The sequence below is a fragment of the Carassius auratus genome, unplaced genomic scaffold (genome assembly GCF_003368295.1).
Source record: "Carassius auratus strain Wakin unplaced genomic scaffold, ASM336829v1 scaf_tig00031193, whole genome shotgun sequence".
NCBI classification, from domain to species: Eukaryota; Metazoa; Chordata; class Actinopteri; order Cypriniformes; family Cyprinidae; genus Carassius; species Carassius auratus.
Genome location: NW_020525903.1, coordinates 135,573 through 149,753, shown reverse-complemented (window position 1 = coordinate 149,753; position 14,181 = coordinate 135,573). Strand labels below are relative to the sequence as shown.

At 38.5% G+C, this 14,181-nt stretch overlaps 1 protein-coding gene across 1 annotated transcript; it reads left to right on the top strand.

Moving 5' to 3' along the window:
- The first annotated feature begins 478 nt into the window (after positions 1-478).
- LOC113080394 (transcription factor E2F2-like) lies at positions 479-13,944 on the top strand. The gene is made up of 7 exons (XM_026252564.1): positions 479-1,224; positions 8,988-9,090; positions 9,353-9,572; positions 10,191-10,352; positions 10,619-10,733; positions 11,250-11,430; positions 11,717-13,944. The coding sequence occupies exons 1-7, from the start codon at positions 958-960 to the stop codon at positions 11,977-11,979; spliced, it is 1,311 nt and encodes a 436-aa protein (XP_026108349.1). The 5' UTR covers positions 479-957; the 3' UTR covers positions 11,980-13,944.
- The last annotated feature ends 237 nt before the right edge of the window (positions 13,945-14,181 follow it).

The following is a 14,181-nucleotide window of genomic DNA, read 5'->3' as shown; positions in this document are numbered from 1 at the left end:
TTTCATGGAGTCAGGTCATGTCAGAGTCAGCAGTTTTTCCATTTTGCTGTGAAAAACATTAACATATACTATTAAACTATGACAATTAATAATTTGTAAACCATGGAACCACATGGGCATGATGTAAAGTCCTTGTGTTGTATTTTATCTGAGCAAATTGATGTTTGTTTTATATAATGAGTTAATCTGTGTGTAAAAACGTCAGTTTTATGTATATTACGACATATGTTTAAAAAAATACATCGATATGCTAAATTCTTATTTGACAATGATACGTTTGATGACGCTGTCGTTCTAAATTCTAAAGAATATCGCTCTTGTTTAAAAAAAGATTAAAAGGCGCTGTCTCTTTAAGAGGAAGAATGCTAGGCACCAACTGTTACATGTAAATATATTCAGAATCCGGACAAGCGGTGCGTGCCAGTAGCCAATCACGGAGCGCGTCCAACCGCGGGAGATCCAAATTTCGCGCGACGTAATTTGGCGCTAAAATAGCACTCCTCTCTGCTGAACTGTTGTCAAAGCAAAGCTTCTCGACAGGAGAGGGATTACAGATACACGGGGACGCTTACAATCACCGGCTCGAAGCAAGAAGTACAAGAGGAACATTCCCAAGCTTTGTTCACCTTTGAAAGGCAGATTTATGAACTTGAATGACCGTGGTACATGTAATACATGTAAGATACTCTGTCGTGCCCCTAACAAAGGAACCTAGGAGAGAGTTTTGTTTATTTCGGATGTTTATATTTTTGTAGTTTTCACGGATAACTTATCTACAACTTCTAACAGTATTTATTATACTAAAGTGCATGTTGTCTGTATCATTAGCAGTCTTTTAATATATAAATATTCATTCTGACTGTTGATTGCTTCAGCAGTAAATAGTAAACGTTATTTGCGTAATAAAGGAGTTTCTTTGCGTCATTTTCGCGGGTTTTTGTGCATTTCGTGCTCAAAATGATGCGGATACCCAGAGGGATTTCTCCTTCTTCTGGAAGAGGCGCAGTATCTGGACTCTCGTGCCCACAAAAGAAAATGTTCTCCGCGGTGAGGACGGATTTTTTAAACACGGGACTCGCAAGCCCACTGATGAATTCTGTACCGGCTGGATACTTAACTCAGATCGGGAACACGACAGCTGCAGAGCAGAGACCCAACTGCTTGTACGCGACCCCCCATGGGCCGGAGCCTAAGCCGGTGCGGACCTCTTCCGGGCGGCTACCGGTAAGCTTCTTTCTTTCCTCCGCCACCACGGCTCTTGCTACAATTCTATGTATGCGCATGCTTGCTGTTTCATGTCTTAGTACAATAATATATAATTTACTAAAACACTGCTACAGTCACACTGTAGAATCCACGTTCTACAGAACGAACGCTTCCCGTTTCTGGCTTTGCCCATATTGTTTTATCTGTGCCATCATCTCTAATGTACTGAAAATCTGTCAGTTACTCATGAATGAATAAAACAGGCTGGTAACTGGAAAGCATGACCACAACACTGCATGTATATTTCAGTCTTTTCTTTAGGACAGACAGGACCTTTAGGTAAGAGAGTATGGCAAGCCATTTGTTTCTTAAAACAAACTAGTCATCCTTTTAAGCTCCAGTATTTAAAATTCAAAATAGTACTCACTGTTTTGCTAATAGTGACAATGAAGACCATAGTCAGGGTAGTGATATTTAATTTTGGAAAGGAATGAAAAGGAGACAGAATTACCGTATGTAAAAAGTCTTATGCTGTTGTGTAAAAACATGCCATTTGTTCTGATGAAACATCTTTCTACAAAAAAACTTTGAAAATGGTCATTAAAATTATGAATTAAGAATTGATTCAGCTATTGCTTACAGGCTAACAATCACAGCCACATGTTCAAATAAGTTAAATTCAATATGGCATCTATTAGGGCTGGCAAATTTATTTATTTATTTATTTTTTCAAAAATGTTGCATTCAAATTTTAGTGGCAGCCTTATCAGTGGTGCACGATATTCAATGATGATGTGTTGCATTATAATGTTTTTGTTAGCCTATCCAGTTGAAGCCACTATATGCGGTGCTGCTGCGTTGTTCATTAAAAATATTGCTGAAAAAGAGAACATCAGTGCGGAGAAAATTTTGTTAACATTAACTAGAGGTGCTCCGATCACGATCGGCCGATTGTTATGCGTATCTCCTCAGTAAAGCCGGTTTTCTAATCAGCGGTTAATTCCATCAGGTGCGTGATTTCACATAGAGCAGCTGTTACTACACAGAGCCGTTGTTAATAGAGAAGATGCGCAAATCATGTTAATTTTCAACGTTTATTGGCCCATCTTCTCAGTTAACATCGGCTCTGTGTAGTAATATCTGCTCTATGTGAAATCACGCACCTGATGGAATTAACCGCTGATTAGAAAACCGGCTTTACTGACGAGATGCGCATTAACGATCGGCCGATCGTGATCGGAGCACCTCTAACATCAACATCGTCAGCCATTTTGACAGACCTAGCGTCTACCCTAAGATCTATGCTATGGTTACTGTTAACAAATCAATTATTTTTGCCATCAAACTATGTGGAAATCATGAAAATTGGAATGGCTACTACTAACTAGCAACAAAATAACTACTGGTACTGAATTAAAGGGTTATTTTGCCCAAAAATAAAAATTAGCCCATAAATTACTCGCCCTCAAGTCATCCAAGTTGTAAATGATCTTTCAAGCTGTTTAATGGCACTCAGCAGGCGTTGCAGTGCATCAGTCCAAACAAAGTTAAAAAAAAAGTGCCTGTACACCCTGGATGTGAACAAAGGCCTCTTGTTACGAATCGATGCGTTTGCGAGGACTTGTAGCATAAGTGAAGTGAAGTGAAAGTGACATACATATGGTGACCCATACTCAAAATTCGTGCTCTGCATTTAACCCTCAAAAGTGCACACACACCCAGAGCAGTGGGCAGCCATTTATGCTGCGGCGCCCGGGGAGCAGTTGGGGGTTCGGTGCCTTACTCAAGGGCACGTAAGTGGTGGTATTGCCGGCCCAGACTCGAACCCACAACCTTAGGTTTAGGAGTCTAACTCTCTAACCACTAAGCCACGACCATTTAATGAATAGTTGCTAATGAAATAAAAAAAAAATGGTGTTCCCTATTGTACTACTTACTTTTAAATAAAAATAAGGGTGCTTTCACACTTGGTTCACTTGCCTGGTCCGAACCCAAGTTCGGTTGCTCCCCCTGCCCCCGCTGGACTGTGTTCATATTATAATATTTTAGTCCGAACCGCGGTTCGCTTGCATCATCAAGCCAGCAGCTGTTTACCCCGTTGCTCGGTTACGACAGCGCAGGAGAAGGCGGCAAATGCACAACATTACTCTCTGCACTTTTATGTATTACATTTTTGAACTGTTCATTTTGTTCATAAAGCTTCGGTACATAACGGCGCTTGCGTCTGTCTTACGACTGTACTGAAAATGCTCTAAAGAACGTTCATAAATGAGATGTACAGCTCTCTGCTTGCAGCGCGTCAGTCACATTCATCAGGAAAGTGAGTGAAACACACACACAAACACACATTTTCATCAAATAATTTGTCATTAATGGCGGTTCACTTCTGCAATTTGGTATGATTGCGTTCACATAAGCAGCGAATCATACCAGAGTTCACATTAAGAGTATGGAAGATATCGTTCACATCATCCAAACGAACTGAACTCTGACGTCAATCGAACCCGGGTGCGCACCAAAATTGCTAGTGTGAAAGCACCCTAAGTAGCAGTGACATTAAAATATATAGTTGCTTTTAGATAGTTTTTAATATTGTCATGGGTTGCCATAGGAGTTATTTCGGGGGGGAGGTAGTAGAAGCTGATAGATGGGGAAAGGGTGCTTTACAGCTTTTTAACCAGACATTGATATACGGTTCAGGCCAAATAGTAAAGTGCGGAAAGGGTCTTCAAAGTTCATTTAATCAAAATACAGAACCTTTTTATAATTAGCAATTTATGAACCATGCTAGGAATTATTGCTTTGCCTCACGTAATGCCGCGTGATTAAATGACTAAGGTTCATTAGACTGATCCCTAAACTGGTTGTTCCTGTTTTTTTTTGTTTTTTTTTTACTCCTAGATTCTAAAGCTTTTTATGTATATGCAGTTGTAATTATCACTCCCCTTTTTTCTGTGCAGTTGTCTCACCATTCGTCCTTGCACATGCTCGACTTGTTGAAAAATTCATGAATGTCAAACTAACTGCTTTGGGAACTACTACTTGTTGTGTTGCTTTCTGCTTCCAGCTGATAAACAAAAGAAATGATCACAGAGTCATGCTGCAGAATATGTGGTAGGGCTGATAACTGACTGGGCGTCTGCATGGGGGATTGGATGCATCAGCCTCAAACTCTGACATAGATTACAACAAAAGCCTGTCTCACAATGCCTTTTCTGGGTTATATGCAACAATTGGTTCTTATGTTAACAGATCAGATAAGGCCTTGTCCTATTGCTTTCCCTGATTCCAAACTCCAAATCTTTTTTCTTTTTTTTTGTTGTTGTCTAGAATAAAGAAGTTGTTTGGAATGTATTTTAAATGTCTTTCCTGGAAACAAATAGGGTGTTTAGTGAAGTTCCACATGGCATGGTGAACAACTTCTAGTTTCCATATATTTTTTTTCACACCAGTCTCATCTCCTGCTGTGTAGAGTTTCACTCTTGTTCTCTGTCCCTTTTTTGTTTTCGTTCTCAGACCTTTGAACCTTTACTCTGAAAACTAAAGCCGCGTTTCCACCATTGGAACTTTACACAGGAACTAAGGACTTTGGGCTGGTACTCGATATGTTTCCACCACAGGAACCAGGATCTAAATAAAGTTCTAGATAAAAAAAAGGCCCCTCAGTCCCTGCTGGCGAGGTAGTACTTATTCTAAATTACGGAACTTTCAGGGGCGGGAACTCTGCTGATTGGTTGAATTCACGCAGCGTTGTGAATTCAACCACCATTTATTCGGATTATTTTCCAAATATTTCTGTTATTGTGTCATGAAATGTCATTTTAAAAGTATTTCAGGTGAGAATGTAGTTGTTTAAATCTAAAATCTGCGGTTTATTTAAAAAGACATCACCTATTTAAAAATGTGTTTCTCCAGTTTCGGAGACAATCAGCTCCACGTAACCTGCGGGAGCTCAGTGCTTATGTTACCGACGAGAGCAGTCTCACCTTGGCTAGACCTTCTGATTCGTGCCGCTGTCTCTGATATCTCCTTAGTAGTTAACAACATGTCACTCTGGTTTACATCGTCTTTTCTGAATCTAAAATACTTCCAAATTATGGAAGATGATTTGTTTTGGCACCAAGTCAGATTCTGCACTGCCACCGGCCGCATTGCTGGAGGCACTCATTTTCTTTCTTTCCAATTTATATGTCTCTGTACAGTGTGCATAGACATTGGAACAGGGGGGGCGGGGGGGGGGGGGCGATGATGAATTTAGCCAGAGACGGGCACACTCGGAGCTGTCATATATCACAACTTTTCAGTGTTTTCAACCACATACTGTTTATTTTAGGTCTCAAACATAAAAATTCACATAAGTACTAAAAAAAACAATACATTTAGAGTTTGTAAAATACACACTGATGTCTATGTAAGATGTAATAATAATCCTTTCCATTATAATTCGACACGTCTTATTCATATCAGATAAACATTGTGTAAGTAACTTCAATGTTTACTCTATTCTATTCCCAGTTCACAGCCACTTACTTTTAAGTATTTCGGGAGAAGTGGATGAATTCATGTGTTGTAAAAATAGACGTTGTAAATCCAACAGATCCGATTCTCTGAACTGCGTCTGCGGCACAAACTAACACGGCGGCACCCATTGCGCATACAGCTCAACTAACGCGATCGTTATAAAGGTGTTTAAACAACAATATACTTCCACTTGCATGTATTTGACAATCGGAATATCAGATATTTCATGCCATAGCTAACACATTTGTAAATATTCTGAATAATGGAAAAAAGACTACAATACAACAGAGCTATAACACGTGATCAATGGTCTCTGATCACTATGATGTAGAACACATGATTTGGCGTTGTTTCTAGAGACCCTGGTGACACAGTCCCTTCCCCCCATCCCAGATTCCCTCAGGTCATTGTACCTCATTTCAATCTCTTAATTTACCTATTTCACCCTGTGGGACCTCCAGTAATCAGGTGTTGCTTTAGCAAGGAGGGTGATGGGCCTCATGCTGTTTAACTCGGGTCGCTCTACATGTACCCATCTGGCCAAATTTTGCATTTCAACGTGTTTTTTCCCTAATGCCTTTTTCATCTGGACTTCCCCCTTTCTTTTTTACCTGTGGCTCCTTTTCATTTTGACACATCAGAATATGACACTGACACAGAATGACCTTTCTTGCTCTAACATTTTGTGAGTAAGATGTATGCATTTTTTTTTCACATTTGGGAGTGGCACAGCTTCTCTCGCGTGTGTCTGTAGGCATACAGAAACCTGTTCTTGCCTGGCAGAATGTGATTGTTAAAAGATCTCTGATGATGATTACTAAACACAATAACACATCTTAAGACCTTCATTCCCAACGTCCAACCAGTGAAAAACTCACAGCTATGCCATTTAGCGTGGGAAGATTGCGGAAAGTGTGACTTAATTTGCAATACACTTCACGTGACAGTGACACTGAAGACTGGAGTGTAATTTCTGCTGAAAGTTTAGCATTGCTATCACAAGAATAAGTTGCATTTTAATAAATATAAAAATGGAAAAGTTATTCTAATTTGTAATATAAAAAATAAACCCTCCAATGTTTTGAACAGTAGTGCAAATATGCTGTATATGAATAAAGAACAATAAGTCATTTTTTTTTTATTTTTTTTTTAATGATGAATCATCCTCTAGAAGTCATTGGAAATGATCATGTTTTGTGTAACTCTTGTTGAAATAGCTGTTAGTGAAGCACATGGCAGTGCTGAGTATTTCATAGGGTTTCACCATGATCTCTGTAGTCACTAGTTATTGTTGCTGTGTACGAATGTCACAATTCTTTTCTATTTAATCTCAACTCAACTTGACCTTTATGCATTTGGCACTTTTATCCAAAACATACGTGATTACCAACACAATGTACAGAAATATTTGATTTATTGAATTCTGCATGCATACCCTTTATATATATATATACACACACACACACACACACACACACACACACACATACTTTTTGCCTAAACATGGGTATTTCTGCTGACCTGTACAACAACTGCTGTGTGTAATGTTTATGGATTTGCATATTTTTAGGGAACTCCTGAGCCTGGAGCAGTTCCGCCGTTTTCTGGGGTAAATCCGTTTATTAGCAAACTGGTGTAGTTATTAGTAGGTAAAGTTTGGATTTCAGTAGGTGAAGCTGCTTCCAGATCAGTGCTTTAGAAGTGAGTGATTCAGATTCCACCCCATATGCTTTGAGCCAGCATTTCTCACTTCTCATTTCCCACCTACACAGGAAATAGGCAGAACCAACCACAAATTCTTACAGACATGAGATGCTGCTGTTCTGAGAAACCAAACCACACAAAGGCCCCCTTCTCACACCCAGGAGGGTGTGCGTTCATCTGCTGTGCTTTATCATGGTAACAGCTGATGCTAACACAGATTTGATGACAATTCAGCAACGTCCCCTCTGAGTCTTGAGGGAGTCCACAAGCCTCTGCATTTAAACATGTTGAAACGTATTGTTTTTTGTTTTGTTTTAAACCTTTTTGGTTGTTTAAACCTTTCATATAATATAATATAATATAAATTCAGCTACACATTTTCATTTACAAAAATTAAATTAAAAAAATAATTGTTGACCTAAGTAATGAACTTATGTTGTCATTGCGCCAGTGCAGAAATGATACAGTATTTTACAAATATTTTAAAATCTAATTTATTATTTGTTTAAAAAGCTGAATAAAAGGGTGATTTCTACAATCTGTAAATGTTCCCTTTTTTCAGAATTGTTTTGGCAGACCTCACATGTGTTCTCTAATAAAGGTTGCATAATATAAAATAAATAGGACAAGGGGGAGACAAGGTGGAAAGAGTCATTAGAAGAGTGGGGGGGGGGGTGCGGAAGTGGAAACCGAAAAAACGGAAAGATTATGCTCCTCCTCTCCCCCAACCACCTGTTCAGTGGCTCCAGATGTCAGTGACAGGTGTAGATGTTGTTCAGGTCAGGACAATGCAAGCATTTTTGCAGACGCTTGCGCACACAGGATCAGTGAACTGTTCTCAGCACGTGCCCTGTGTCTGTTACAGAAGTTTTCTGTCTTGAGTGAAATGCAGTCCTGAAGGCCACTGGAAATCAAACCGGCATATGTGGGAGCCTGAAACCGTTATTAAAAAAAAAAAAAGTCCCAGAGTGGATAAATATGAAAATGACACCCTTTCGTGTCCCTTTTTTAGAACAAGAAAAAAAGAAATTGGATAGGGAAACCTCTGGCTTCATGTGGATGTGGCCTTAATCATACATAGACAGTGTTGAATGGTCAGATGCACTGACCCGATCAAATCAAGTCAAAGCTAGTTGAAAACGTGATCACTTTCTGTTCATAACTTAAACTCTAATGTGTCCTGAGGTGTTCTAGACAGTGGGCTCCGTGCTCGTCTGTAAATTAAATCGAAAGTCAGCATGGAATGGAAATTCTTAACACGTTATTGATGGATTTGAAGTGGCAGTGTATATTCAGGCACTTTAGGAAAGAGGAGTAATTGTTCTTGAACAATGCAGTTAGAATACATTTTTTTTTAAGTGTGTCTCGCTGTAACAAAGCTTTTCAACACACTCCTTTCTATCTGAACAAATGTGGTTTATCTGAAAAATTTCATAGAAACCAAGAGCACAATGTTAAACTTGGAGCTATGTTTATTCAAATGGTTTGGTGTAACCGCGTCTTCTACAGGCAGTAAAGGGAGACATAATTAACAATCTCTCATCTTTCTGTCCCAGGCCAAAAGGAGGCTAGATCTGGAAGAGCCTATTTACCTCCCAGAATTCCGCACACCAAAAGGGAAAGGAAACTCTACTTATGCAAGGGCACCAAGCCCCAAAAGTGAGTACAACAAAAATTCTGTGACAAATGTCAACGCAATCACTGTTAGAGAAAACTGGACCTTCTGTTTAAAACCACCGTTTCCATATGATGAGTGAAGGGTGGAAGTTCATACCTGTTTTATAGCATCTGATAATGGTTTGAAAAGCAAACACACAACTGTCCAAGCCTCTCTTGCTCTTCTGACAGGAACTGCAGCTGGTAATATTCAAACTATTATTAAAAGAATGCCTCTTTTGTATCTTTCTCTTTCTTTCTCTAGCTCCCAGGTCTCCAGGGGAGCGCACCCGTTATGACACTTCCCTTGGCCTGCTGACTAAAAAATTTGTGGGCTTGCTGAGCGAGTCGGCTGACGGGGTTCTGGATCTCAACTGGGCCACAGAAGTTCTGGAGGTTCAGAAGAGACGCATCTATGACATCACAAACGTTTTAGAGGGTGTGCAACTCATCCGCAAGAAATCCAAAAACAACATCCAGTGGCTGTGAGTTTGTTAGATCAGATGTTCTGTAAACCAGAGTGCTCCATTCTCGTTTTTGAGTCGACTCTGAAACACATGACACGAAGATGCTGTTGTAATCCATTCTAAATTCTACCCTTTTCATGTTTTACCACTTCTTTACTTGTGGTTTTCCCAGTCATCAATCTGAATGAATGGAGGTTCTGTTTTACTAAAAAAAAGGGTGTTTTCTTCACTTTGAGGCCTCATGGTATCAAAACTGGTATATTGTGGTCCTTGTAATTGAAAAATAAAAAAGTCTTAGCAGATGTAAACAATTTTAATGTGGGAAAATAAACCAAAAACACAACATTTTATGGTCAGTAAGGTTTTTACTTTTTCTGAGAAATCATTACTTTTATTCAGCAATGATGCATTATATTAATCCAAGTTGACAGATGGTATACAAGATTTCTATTTGAACTCCTGAATCCTGAAAAAACAACAGTATTACCATTTCTACAAAAAATATTAAAACACCACGACTGTTGAGCACCAGATCAGCATATTAGAATGATTTCTGAAGGACAGTGTATACATATACATTCTTCCTCTGTGTTATTAATTATGATGGTTTCATACAGTATGTTGCCTGTGCTTTAGGGTCAGTGGTGTGTTTGAGGGCTCATCCAGCAATTCAGAAAAGACCAGTGCTCTCAAGAACGAGCTTTCTGAGCTGGACCGGCAGGAGAAAGCTCTGGACGACCTCATTCAGTCCAGCTCAACACGGCTACGTGAGCTGACAGAGAACAAGGACAACCAAAGATATCCTTTTATTGTGTGCATGTTTGTACTCTGAAGAACTGAGGAGTGGTTTGTCTCCTTCACTTTTTTGAGCTTGCGCAGACATGCTGTTTTAACCACTTGTGTCCCTGCAGCCAAACGCTCACATGGCATAGACATCCATTTTACAGTTATCTTCATTAGGAGTCTTTAATTTCAATACAATAAAGTTACCATGTATTTAAACTCTCAGTCATTTTAAATGCTGTATTAGATGCCAAAGCTGTTTGTCCTTAACTGAAGCTCACATTAGCATATGTGACCTATCAGGACATTCGTACCATAAGAAGCTTGAGAGATCAAACTGTGATTGCTGTGAAAGCACCATCTGAAACCAAACTGGAAGTTCCAGAAGCATCTGAGGTCAGTATTTATCTTGGTTCTAACGTTGCTGAAAAGACCTGCGTGAATCCTGATGCTTCTCTAAGTTTGTTTCTGCTGGCTGGTGTTGATTAAGCGTGTGGACCATGCTAAACCAAACTGATCAACTAGCATTGCATGGAGCTAGTTGAGCAAGGAAATCATGCCGGTCAAGCTAGTTAAGAATCCTGGTGCGACACAAGCATGCGATGTACTGTATAGTATGCTGCTCTTTTCAGCATTTTCTTTGTTTAATATTAATTTTAACCCAAACTAAGTAATTTAATATTCAATTAAACATGAAAAGTCTTAAAATAACATTAAAAATGCTGTTAAATAAGTATATGATTTATTACATATAGCATATTTTTTGTCTTGTCTTTCCTCATACATTCGTTTGCTGTCCTGTAGTAATTAAAAACAACTTTGAATTTTTTTTTTTTTCATCTTTTGTCTTTCACATTATAGACATGTAAAATATTAATTTAGAACTCAAACATGGTCTTTTTTTCCCATTAGGGCTTGCTGCAGATTTACTTGAAAAGCAAGAATGGCCCAATTGAGGTGTACTTGTGTCCTGAAGAATGTTTGGAGGATGCTAGTCCCGTCAAGAATGCCACACCCAGAAAAGATTACCCACAAACCCCTAGCGCCACCACACCCTCTGTCTTCCCACCTGCCAAACCCCAGCCAGTCGAAGGTGAGACAATTGCCAAGAGCTTACTAATATTTACCGCTTTCAAAGCAAGATGAAAGTTTTGAAAACAAAATTTTTGGAGCCACTAACAAGATTACATTTTAAATGCTTCAGTTGAATAAGTGCTAGAGGTAACATTGTGTGAAAGTGAATAGAGCTGTGTGTCCCAGCAGTTCATCTACAAAACTCTGCAACAAGCTCGGTCTTAATCTTATGATTACCAAAGCCATCCATTCATTATAAAATGACAGACTAACAGCATATTTTTTCTTTTTTCATTTTTTCACAGTTTTGCCATCAAAGCCTCAGCCATCGATGAATGGCAGCAACTCCCTGCTCGATGTGGAGTGTATCCTGGATCTTCCTCCCAGCCTTCTCCAGATCACAGAAGACCAGCTGCCTGGGATGGCGTTCGCATCTGACACTTCTGGGCCTTTTGTTAACTTTTCTCCCCGACTCAGCCACGACGACTACCTCTGGAGTCTGGAGGACGGAGAAGGCGTATCTGACTTATTTGACACCTACGATCTGGGAGATCTGCTTAAAACTTGAGTTACCCAGTGTGACGAAACAGTGATTGATGATGAGAGAATTCAGTCGTAACTAGTTTAATTCAGACATTGATCCTCTGAAGTTTTACAACACTCCTTCACATTATGACGGATTGAAGTTTGTATAAAATGCACTACCGAATTGGCTTAATGGTTGTGTTCCTGAGAAAGATTCGGATGATATTTTGTCAACAAGTGCCCTCTAGAGGAGATCCATGTGTTAGGTTTAGTACACTATGAAGCCATACTTTTTATTTCTGTCATTAGGTATTTTTGCTTAGTTGAGATATTTTTGACAAAACAAAAACTGAATTTTCATGTGACTTTATTTCAATTTTAAGTTAAATCTTTGCTAATTGGCAGTGTTTTTGGGTCATTATTACTTGAATATTGATGATAAAATCAGGCCTATGTATTTGCCTTTTTTAGATATGATGTAGTATTTACTGTTTATTAGTAATTCTTGGATGAGATGTATGGAACTCAGGTAATTTGAAAGCTTTCCTAAAGCTTTCATTATTGTAGTAATGTCAAACATTGCCAGTAGAGGGCTGTGATCATTTTTAACTGTAGACAAACAAAGGTGCTTTTGCACAAATGTAGTGAAATAAATTTTTATAGAGTAAAGATTTGAGAGCGTGTATGGGGGGCATCTTCATAACCAGACTCAACTGAACCAAAAATCTGAAAAGCTATTATAATCAGTCATTCAGATCCTTTCAGTCTGGAAAAAGTGCTCAGATTTTAAGAAATAGGTTCTTGTCTGACCATTCTACCTCCATCCTTTAGTTTTAGACACCATGAGGCAATACCTTGATATTGTAAAGGTGGCCTTTCCAATGGCACTGAATAATGATTATGTATTACTACATGGCTCAAGAAACAAGTTTTTTTTTTTTTTACCACTGACACATCTGTTAATGAGAATCCTCAGGAAATGTCCAGATTTGGCAGCTAATTTTATTTTTATATAGAACTTTACCAAATTATTAATTCAAAGAGATGAATTGGTGTGGTTTTTTCCCTAGTCTGTTTGATGTCTTCTTTCAATTTTTCCTCTAATTACAGTAATGGAGATCTCAGGGTTGACTACTCCACTCTTGAGTAGTTTACAGACTTTTAATGGGGTCTGGCAGAAAACCTTTGATACTGTTTGAACACTGAACTGCTGGGAATACAAAGTGGACTTTGTTTCCAGGGGTGTGTTTTTGTTTTGGGGGGGTGAGGTTGGAGCTGGGATTCTTGTCCCACCTGAATGGTAGGTTTTATAGCTGCAAAGACGAAGCTGAATTTAACTGTTTTGATCTGGTGTGTGTAGAAATACACTTAAAAATCATCCATATTAAAGGCAGAGCACATATGGGATGGGATTCAGAAAGGAAAAGCCTGACTTCCCACACCCAGTTCTGCAGTGAAAAGAATTCTTCTGAAGCAAACATTTCTCAGTCGGGCTGAACAAAAATCTGATAAGGTTGATTCAGCGTATGTTAAGGGGCTGGGTGGATTTAATAATTTTGAACATGCTTTTTGATGTGTGTACAAAAGTTTTATCTGGGGTTTGGTTCATGCATCTGTCCCACATGTGGACAACTGTCCTGTCCTAACAAACTTGAAAAATGTATGTGTATATATATATGCATGAGTGTGCAGAAGTGTGTACAAATCTTTTTTTGTGCATTTTGGTTGTAGTTTATAGTTATAGTTTTTTCTCATTGGGATGTTTTTAAAAAAGCATTATGTTTTTAAATTGTACATATTAATAATTTTGTATTTATATAGGTTTTGTATTTGAAGGACATTGGTAATTGTCTCAGGATGTCATTTTTGTAGACCGTATGTTTAACAGGCAGCACTTATATTTGATATTGTGGTTAAATGAATGAAGCCCTGGTGTAATGCTCAAAGCTTGCATTTTTTGTGAAAAGTTAAAAGTTTTGTGCTTGTAATAAACAGACTCCCACAAGGATGTATGCAGGTGCAGTAACAATATTTTTGTTTAACTGTATTTTCCTGTATTTAATTTTTTTTTATATATTAACGATAATGATTTTGTGCTTGCACTTGTGCTTAAATGTTGAACTCATTTTAGACTTCTAATTTAGCTTATCTAATTATTCTCCTAGTCAAAGACTAGTGACTTAACCAGATAGATTACATCACAAAAATTAAACATTTAAATCTAATTTACAGTAAAAACAACTGA